This window comes from Aplysia californica, unplaced genomic scaffold, assembly GCF_000002075.1.
Source record: "Aplysia californica isolate F4 #8 unplaced genomic scaffold, AplCal3.0 scaffold00569, whole genome shotgun sequence".
Taxonomy (NCBI): Eukaryota; Metazoa; Mollusca; class Gastropoda; order Aplysiida; family Aplysiidae; genus Aplysia; species Aplysia californica.
Genome location: NW_004797839.1, coordinates 449,537 through 459,536, shown reverse-complemented (window position 1 = coordinate 459,536; position 10,000 = coordinate 449,537). Strand labels below are relative to the sequence as shown.

At 41.6% G+C, this 10,000-nt stretch overlaps 1 protein-coding gene across 2 annotated transcripts in view; it reads left to right on the top strand.

Moving 5' to 3' along the window:
• LOC101860922 (AP-3 complex subunit sigma-1) overlaps positions 1–9,433 on the top strand; it is a 25,439-nt gene extending 16,006 nt beyond the window's left edge. The window contains exons 6-7 of one of the 2 annotated variants that reach the window (XR_220898.2): positions 1,507–1,901; positions 9,042–9,433. Coding sequence is in view for 1 of the 2 variants with exons in the window: in XM_005107016.3 (XP_005107073.1) it covers positions 9,042–9,161 (120 nt within the window). In the remaining variant the exon portion in view is untranslated. The remainder of the gene's footprint in view (positions 1–1,506; positions 1,902–9,041) is intronic. The other variant, XM_005107016.3, reaches the window with a different exon arrangement.
• The last annotated feature ends 567 nt before the right edge of the window (positions 9,434–10,000 follow it).

Here is a 10,000-nt window from a genome sequence, read left to right as displayed (position 1 = left end):
AACTTGGCTCAAGTTTACCTTTACCATTTCCTGTGGTTTCCTTTGCCGCTTCCACTGCTCGTGTGTCCCGCCTTACCACACATTGTGCACCGCTTAGACCTGGCCTGGGTGGTTGGAGGGTGCCACTGGTACCTCTGACTTTTTTGCCGCCTCTTGTTTCTGTTTGTGACTGGTGTCTGTCTTGTAACAGTTGTGAGCTTCACCATTGTGCGCAGAAAACATGAGGGGTAATATAAAAAAAATTTAAAGGTTTTTTTTTTTTTTAAGGAGTATTTTCATCTCCCGCCTGTCTTATGTTCTGTTGTACACTTCTCAGACCAGGCTGGTCCGGACAAGCAGATCGGAAGCCCGTCTCCTTAATGAACCAAAGTTGTGTCGATGGGGCCCTAAAACACCTACATTAAAGAAAAGAAAAGGAACCACCCTGTCCAAAAATCGTTGTATTACAGAGTGTAAACAAATCTCGTTATCTGACCTAGATTGCGAGGAATCCTCAGAGAATGCTCTTTTGGTTGGCTGCCTTACATCATGTGACAGAATGACATCACGAAGCATCATCTTAGTTGTGCTTGCAGAAGTGGTGGTTCACAACGACATGCACAGCCTTGCATGCCGTTTTGTGTTGTTTTAGTGAAAGTTTTAAGGTGCTTGCAGCACAAATAGATCATGTAAGCGCCGACAATTAGAAGTGTCTCTGGAGAGCAACGTGCAAAGCAAAAGAGGAGAGGAGGGGATGTGTGATATATAAAAAAATGGGAAGCAAACCTCACTAGAGCTCCCACCAACCATCCATGCACACAGTCTTATTGAAATGTATAGTTTTGCTACGGCTGAGACCAGGAGGGTGAATGTACCATGTTGTATGAGGGTCGGGTTCTAGTCTGTGCTGTATACTTGTGTCTCTCCCAAAATGTGTGCTGTGCTTCCAAAACTCTCTCCTGGGTAGTTGGAGCGCGCCACTGGAAGATCTTGTCTTTCCCCAGTTGTTTCTGTGTGTCTGTCTTCCCCTTTCCCTGCAAAATAGTGCCCTCTATTGTGTCGCTGTGCTTCTTACCCATTATGTAGGCACTCGACGAGGCACGCTGGTGTTTGTTTCGCTGGCCAACATTTAATGATATGCCATGGTGGTGATGAATGTGGTGATTATTTGGGCCCATGTGCGACAGAAAATACTGATTGCAGCGAGCGGAAGAAACCCCTACCCTACACCCTACCTAATTCTGTCGATTTGGGGTTGGGATGGGGAAGCTATGAAACCTCTACAGCAAATAGGTGTGCGTGCGTGTATGTGTGTGTGTATGTGTGTGTGTGTGTGGTATGTCTGTACATGTAGGTGAGGGCGGTGTCTAGAAGACGCCACTGGTAGGTCCGACCTACTTTTCTTTCCTTCCCTGTATTTCTTCTTTCTGGCTATCTTGTTTCAAGCACCAAGCGGTCATGGTTGCGTGGATGTGTTTGTTTGTTCCTCAAACTCAACAACTGAAAACCTCCCACCTCAAACCCCAGGCGAGGCAGCGAGTGTTGGGAGCGCTGCACAAGATCGGCGGCAACGCGGGCGTGTACGGGCGCGCCAAGGAGAGCGGCGAGACGGACGGCATACAGGGAGGCAACATGTCTCAGCGACAGTCCGCCTTCCTGCCCCTCGGTGTGCGCATGTGACTGCTCCGCTCCATCAGGCTAGGAGGTGTTCTGGGACCTCCTCCCTCCCTCCCTCCCTCCCTCTATCCTCCCATCCCCACTCGTGGTTGTTGTGCTGTTGTCCATGTATTGTTGTTTGGCGTCATGTCTACCGGCAGTACATCCCAACCCCCTCCCCCCCTTTCCCAACCCACTCCCCCAACCACCACCACCAGCACGGACGGGCAACAGATGGGGGGGCGGGAGGCGGAGCAGAGACGTTGGTAAACTCAACAAACTCTCCCACTTCTGCCATACCTCTTCCTGCCAAAGTTCCGCATCCGCATTTTTCTCCCCCGTTTATTATATTCTTATTTTTCCAGCTACTACCACCATCACCACCACTCACCTGCCCCACTGCCAACCTATCCACTGTTACTTTTCCCTACCCGACCCCACAAACGTTACTTTTGGCTGGACTGAGCATAACGAGACACCCCCCCCTCCCCCCCTCCAACTTTTCGCCTCACCGTACCACCCTCTGTTCTGCGGGTGCTCCAGATCATACATTTGCCTGTGTCTTGGCTTGCCTTGGCGAGCTGGCTGCGCTTTGCTTGTCTTGGCTTGGCGTAATTTAGGCTGAATTAGACTGGTTCCAAGTTTGGTTGTCTATACTGCAGTGGATGAATGTCTTCGTCAGAGGTGCTGATTCTCCGGATGAATCCGGAAATTCAGAGAAGTTCAGAATTCTGGACAAATCTGGAAGTCCTTATTTCTGGATTTTTCACTTTGTATTATTATAAAAGTTGTCATAATACAGTGTATTAGGTGATATGTTCAATGAACTGTTGAGTTTCTGCGCGTGCTTTTCTACGAATATCCGGGATTATTATTTTTCAGTAGCCATGGTACCTCTGATTCGTGAACTGCAAAACAGGCAGACTTGGTTCGGCTTGGCTAGAATTTGTGGGCTGGTGATGGGCAAGGCTTTTGGCTTTATATGGCTAGGAATTTGTTTCCCGCTCCACCCCCCCCCCCAACCTTCCTTACCCTTGACATTGCCAGAGGGCATGCTGCACTTCATCAACAACTATAATGACGTAGAGAAGGAAGATTTTTTACTTTAATGCTGGGGCGCGGACGCGTTTATTTTACTTTTTGATTTTGGCATTCTTTCTGACCTTTTTTTCTTCATGTTTGTTTTTTTACCAGCCGTTGTTTTGTTTTTCTTGTTTAAAATAAAACAAACAATAAACTCCAAAAAAATGGGGGGGGGGGGGTTGGTTGCAAGAGGAAACAGATTGAAAGACAAATAAAAGTAATGCTAATACATGTTTAGTGAAACCTACCATCGAAACTTGTCAGACTCCTTAATTCTCGTCATGTTTTACCAAGAGATAGCCCCACTTCTCTCTTTTTTTTTCCAAACCCTCCGTGTACCTCTCTCAAATTCAGATCCGTGTCCATGTCCCTCTAACAAGAACTGTCCAGGTCCTGTTTCTCTACCTATCCCATTTACAGAAATTGTGTGGATGAGGATGTAAAACTTTTACAGTTAACAATTTCCACCCCTTTTCGTCTCATAAAAAGAGAGAAAAAACCGGCTGAGTGACTGATGCTCCCGCTCTCTGTTGAACTGTAGTGTGCTCAGATGCCCGCACGGACAGATACATACGTGCCAATAGATGAGCCGTTTGCAGGTCATTCTGTAATATTTGTCCAGTGGTTAGCTGGCCTGTCTCACAATCGTGAGGTTGCGGGTTCGGGGCTTCGAGAGTAAACTCCGCCCGAAGTTGTGTCCCTGGGAAATGCAGTTTACAGGAATTTTCCTCATTTCACCCAGGTGTGATTAGTGTGAAGGGGAACTAGACCATAGACAGTGATAGATCTTTGTCAGTATGTTAGTGTTTAGCACCTGTAAAATGACAACTTGCACTGTATGCTTTCCAGGAAGTAAAGATTGTTTCTGAATGCTATCAGGCCTACTGGAGCAATAATGTAGATTGTGAAGCCCATAGAGCTTGCTGTTGAATGGGAATTTGCGCTGCACAAATGCTCTTATAATATTTTTAAAAATTATTATTATGTAATATTATTCTAAATCGCAGGGAGATGTTTTACTGTAGCTCCAAAACCGGTCAATTTATATCCTCCTCCTTGTCCCACCTCGCCCCTTTTCACTTATTTTTTAACCCACAAATTTTACTAACTTCATATTCATACATTAACAGTTGTCCTAATCGCCACTTTACACTGTTTTATTTTTGAGGGGGGGGGGGGGATGTTGCTATGTTTGTCATATTTATGTTGAAAAACATACTTTGACGTAGTTAAAGTCTGGGACGAGAACATCGCAATTTTTTGGGGTGCAGGGAATGAGAGAGAGAGAGGGAGAGGGAGAGAGAGAGAGAGAGAGAGAGAGAGAGAGGGGGGGGAATAAAAAGAAAGTACATAGATGAGCAAAAAAGGTCAGTGACCACGCCTGGCTTGCTTCAGCATGTCTGTGGCGGTGCATGGTTCTATATACCTGTACTTATATCAGGGTATGCACTTTTATCCTTTTGGTTGAGTTTTTTTTTTCTTTCAGTTTTCACCAAAGGCATGTGGGAATTGTATCATGCAGCTTCTTGTTAATTATCTTATATTAGAAATGCAATTATTATTGGAAGCACGCATGGCACTTTTTATTTATTATACTCGAGACGCATCTGTTCTGACTTGATGTCATCATGTGAAAAGTGTGGCTTAATTAGAAGTCAATGGTATTAAGTTAAAGAAATGACGTTTTTTAAAAATCATAATAAAAAATCACCAAATGTCTTATCCACTCATTTTCAGAAATAAAAGACAAAGACTGACCTTTGTCTGTGGAACTACTCACCAGTGCTTTACTCTTTGAGAGATGGGTGGTTGAAGAGTGCCACTGTTATGTTCCACTTTTTCTTCCTTTTCTCTCAGTTTAGTTTATTCAGTGGCGTCGGTGGCTTAGTGGTTAGGCTGCCGCACCCGTAATCGTGAGGTTGGGGGTTTGGGGGTTCGAGCGTCAGCTTGGTTTGACATTGTGTTGTGTCTTTGGGAAAGGCACTTTAGACAAATTTTCCTTTTGGTTCGGTCCTTACGGAGATGGACGCTAAACTCAAGAGGCCCTGCCTCTTGAAATAACCTAATAGTGTTGATTGGGGTGTTAAACATACCATTTTTTTTTCAGTTTGTTCTCTATCTGTGTGGCGTTTTCCTGGAACTTAAATGTGATCCTTGGTGTAACTTTGTGCTTTTCTTTGCTGAAACAATCAAGTACCGTGTGAAAAGTTTAGCTTTTGACTTAATTTATATTAAGGATAAAGGAGGAGGTCCGGGTAGTTGGGGGTGTGGGGGGGGGGGGGCGCCACTGGTAGGCCCTACTGGGTGTTTTTTACCTTTCCCTCTGTTGTTTCTGTCTGTCTGTCTTACTTTTCCCCAGCTTTAAATGACCATTATTGTGTCAATGTGCTTCTGTTCACTCAAACAAACAAAGGAGAAAACTGTCGTCGAAGGTCAAGGTCCTTTCAACAGCAGAACCCACTCGGATTATGTCTCTGTTGCTGAGTTAATCCTAGCACCCGTCTTGGGTGATACCGATCTAATGTAATTGCGATTTTTTAAGAAACAAGGAACTGAAAAAAATCGGCCACGACTTGAAAAAGAAATGTCAATTTTCTATTTTCTAAATAGTGGTGCTGTGAACACTGATTGAAGCACCAAAATGTTATTTTTATAAGATTACTTATTTGTTACACAATTTAGTATTACTCATGTGAAAAGAAAAGTGGGAAAACTCCCAAACTTTTTTTTTTTCAATTTTAAACCAAGGAGCTCCGCCTGTAAGCTGGGTTTCTGTATTCCATCCAGGCTTCCTTGGCATCAGACAGGGAGGAACAGCCCGCCTCCTAAGTGAAACAGCCCACCTCCTAAGTGAAACAGCCCGCCTCCTAAGTGACCCACACTGTGGTTTACTTTTTGTTTCTCTTTGTTTCTGCACCGGCGTCTGTGGTGTAGCGGTTAGGCGTTTCACTGTCGCATGTAGGAGGCTGGAGTTCGATTCCTGAGGAGACAATTTTGATAGAGTATCTCAGTCTTTTTGCTGAGATGTTGTATCCCTGTCAGCCTGGGTTGTCTGGCAGACGGGGTCGGAAGGCTGCCTCCTAAACAATCTAAATTGTGTGGACTGGGGCGTACAAAGACTTTTGGAAATGTTTGTTTTTGCTTTCATTGCTCGTTTGTTTCTATCAAACATCTGTCGTCCTTTTCTTTTCTCCTTCTTTTCATTTTATGCTACTGTCTAGTATTGCTTGTAATCTACGGTATTCTATGACCCATTGTGGTTGGAAGTACAAAATGAAACTTGAATTTCACGGAACACGAGCTTTTACCGTAATCACTTTGGCCTCAAAGGGGAGATTTCTCAATACCTTTGGCAGTCGTTACAGCTTACAAAAGCCCCCAAAGCCGCGTGTGGGGTTAAAGAGCACCATTGGTAGGTCTTACTTCTTTTCTTTCCATCTGTTGTTTCTGTCTATCTATCTTGTTTCTTCCATGCACTAAATTACCGCCAATGTGCCGATGTGCGTCTCTCTACACAAACTCAAAACCCATAAGTCACAAATCGGAGTTTGTTCCAAACAGCGCACAGACCTGGTGTATTGTTTGCGTCATACAATCCATCTCTCTCTGCCTTCAATGTACGCACATGTCATGCAGCCAAGCTGCACGGCTCAATACACCATCCCGAGCGCTGGGAATGTTGCGCTCTACAAAAGTCTCAACTGGGCAAGCATTTTATTTTGTAGTTGTCATACCAGGTGTAAAATTTGATCGTGATTTCAGATACATTGTATTGTTGGTGTAGAAGGTGCAAGACTGTGAAGTATTTGACATCCCTATCAACACTATTAGGTTATTTAAGAGGTGGTTACTTGGATTGTCTTGAGTAATAATGAAATGATTATAATGTATAATGATATAAATTATAAATAATGAATCGGGGTTTACAATGTAAACAAGTAGTCTTTTTATGCTGCTTTTTTTTTCATTGTTCTTTTTTATTGTTAAGCTTTCATAAGTGTAATACCAACACGAAGGATTTATCACACACGTGACTCCACCTCTCCTCCCTATACCCAGACAGCCCGGTTGACCTTAAATAGGCAGCATCGAAGAGGCCTGAATTTTGTCAATAGGGGTGTGAAACCTTCACAGTAAAATCAATGTCAACTTTTCTTTCAAATTTTAGAATCTTTATAAATTCACTCTATGTTACAGTACATTTTTCGTTGTGTGCGTGTGTGTGTGTGTGTGTGTGTGTGTGTGTGCAGGAAGGGGAGGGTTTTTTTTCAAGATGGGGGGGGGGGGGGGGGAGTGGGGTGTGATTAGGATAGATGCTTTTTACAAAAATTAAATTTTTGTTTTGTTTTTCCTGTTACTTTTTGTTTTCTTCTGACTTTGTCCTTGTTTTTTTGTATTTTTGCAGTCCGCACTTGTTTTGGTCTGTTTGGTCTGGGCTTTTGCATTTAACAAAATATATTTTATTTTTATTTTCAAGATATTTCACTCGTCCACTTTGTTACTACCACCAGTCTTTAAGAAAAAAAGTAAATAACAATGACACAATCCACCGTGTTGGTTAGCCTCACCGTGTAAGTGTGAGGCCCCTTGTGGAAGCATGTGAATATATTATTATATATTCTCGTTGTCCAGTCTTGCACAAAGCTGTTTCTGTACCAAGAACGTCAGTGCTGTCACAGTTCGTCAAAAACAGTTTGTTCAATCATTTTGAAATACGCATATACATTTTCCGAGGGAAAAAACCGTTTAAATTGTAGAAATTTCTTCACTCCCCTACTGCAGGTTTTAATGTAATGTTGATAATAATAATAATAACAATAATAATAACGATAATAATAATGATAGTAATAATAACAATAATAATAATGCGAATGATGATTAAGATTAGTGATATAACAATAATGACAATATTATTGATATCAAAATATTATTATGCTAAAACAGTTCTAAAAATAATAACGGGGAAAGTTTATCATTCCGTGAACATATTTATTACTATTTGACAATAAGTCATTGTGTCAGAGAACTAAATGTTCCTTTTTTACTAAGGTGCTTTTACTACCCCACCCATACAATTTAGATGATGAAGAACGTGGTCTTCTGACCCTGCTTGTCAAGGCCAACCCAGGCTGAGTTCCGAGGTATACGACATCTTAGCAGGAAGACTGAGATATTCAATGAAAACTTTCTCTCCATTCTTTTGGCTAAAACACAGCTGCTGGAAGGAAATTTAAAAAAAAAACAAGTTAAATTATGAAATTTAAAAAAATAAAAATAATAAAAATGAAGTTGAAACAAGCATACTTATGAACTTACTCTACAATTGTTCTGTCGTGGCGTATTTTTGAATATGTTAGGGGTTTTTTTCCCACTTTTTTTTTAGATTCGAAAAGTTCAGGGCCTGGTAAATTATCTAAATTGTGTTGATGGGGACGTAGAAACACCTACTTTTAAAATGAAATGTGAAAAAAATGTTTTAAAGGCAGAGGTGCATACCGTTGATGTTCCTCACATTGTGTAGTCTAGCCACAAGTGGTCGATGAAGTTATTATGTAGAGCTGGGTTCCATGTTGTGCTTGGACTACGCTTGTGCCTCTGTGCTGCTCTTTCTTCAAACAAACAAAAACAAACAATTACTCGCTTTTTTTTTTTTTTCTTTCCCCTTTTTTTCCTCTGCCTTTCTTTTTTGTTGTTGCTGTAACCCTGTACTAATGAGTCATTGTGCTCCTATGTTCTTCTTTTACTAAACAAAGAAGCAAACACTGAAAGAAAGAAAGAAACAAACAAAATCACTAATCTACCAAAAGCTGACAAAACGCCTGTTTTTAATCTTATCAGTTTCGCGAAAAAGAGTTTTTTTAGTTAGCGTAACCATTTAAAAATAGAGTGGTTCCAAAATTTGAATTCTGATTTATTCAAACACTAGTCCGAGTTTCACTTTGATTGTTTCCACACAAGTAGGGTAACTGATCAGGCTTTCGATTTAGCAAGGAAAAAATTATGGCACCGAAATAAAAATAGGTCTTTTGTTAGCTTACAGCAGTTTTGTACTCACGCTAAAAACAAATAAGTAAACATACAAACAGACAAAAAAAATAGCTAATTCATTGTTTGTTTTGTGCTCAAACAAAGAAACAAACAATCAAACAAACAAACAAAATTACTAATTTCTAATTTGTTTTGTGCTCACACAGAAAGAAACAGACAAACAAAATTACTTATGTTTTTCTTTATTTGTACGCACACAAAGAAAGAAAGGAGCCAGCACACAAACAAACCAACACAATGAGTGACGTATTTGTGTGTGTTGTCTCCTCCCTCAGGCGGGTATCTCGGCGGCCCCAGCCCGTGCCGTGTCGGCCGTGAAGGAGATGAACATCCCACAGAAGATCAAGGACATCAAACTGCCGGACCTGCCCAGCATCGGAAACCTCAAGTTCTGAGAGAGTGCACGGACTGTTAGCGTGGTGGTGTGCTTGTTGATGATGGTTTTGGTGTTCTTCTTGTTGTTCTTGTTCTTGTATGAGCAAAAGTGTGGAGCTTTAGTGATGATGGGATGACTAGGTGCGTGTGAGAGAAATAATGTATGAAGAGAGGGTGAAGGTGTGATGGGAGAAAGATTGAAGAGAGACAGAGACGGACGGATAGAGACCAAGAGAAAGAGACTTGCAGATGAAGTGGAAGAGACAGACAGACTCAGACAGAGAGAGAGACAGAGAGAGAGAGACTGAGAGAGAGACTGAGAGAGAGAGACAGAGAGACACAGAGAGAGGGAGAGAGAAATAGAGAGGTTGGGGAAAGGATGGGTAAAGAGAAGGAGAGAGACAGAGAGAGAGAGAGAGACAGAGAGAGAGAGAGAGAGAGAGAGAGAGAGAGAGTAATGTTGGAGAGACGATATTTTTTAAGCAGCTGGTATTGGTTGCATGAAACACTGATCGAAAATCAAACTCTAATGTTGAAAATAGCATTGGAAATGCAAATTAGAAGTCCATTTCATTAACGAATGCCACGGGCCTTTTTCTTGCTGTCCTGTTTGGTCTATGGTAGTAGAACTGTTGACCAGATTCCCAAAGAAATTAATGACGTAAGAAAGACACATAAAGTAAACGACAGAGCAAAACAATTATATCAAGATGCTTCAAGCCTTTTTTCTACAAACTTCTCTATGCTGTCAATTTATGTTTCGAGTAGCAAAATAAAATTTTAAAAATCTTTTTATTTAAATCGTTGCGCACAGTCATGAATTCTATGAAAAAAGGAGTCAAATAAACATTCGTAAGCT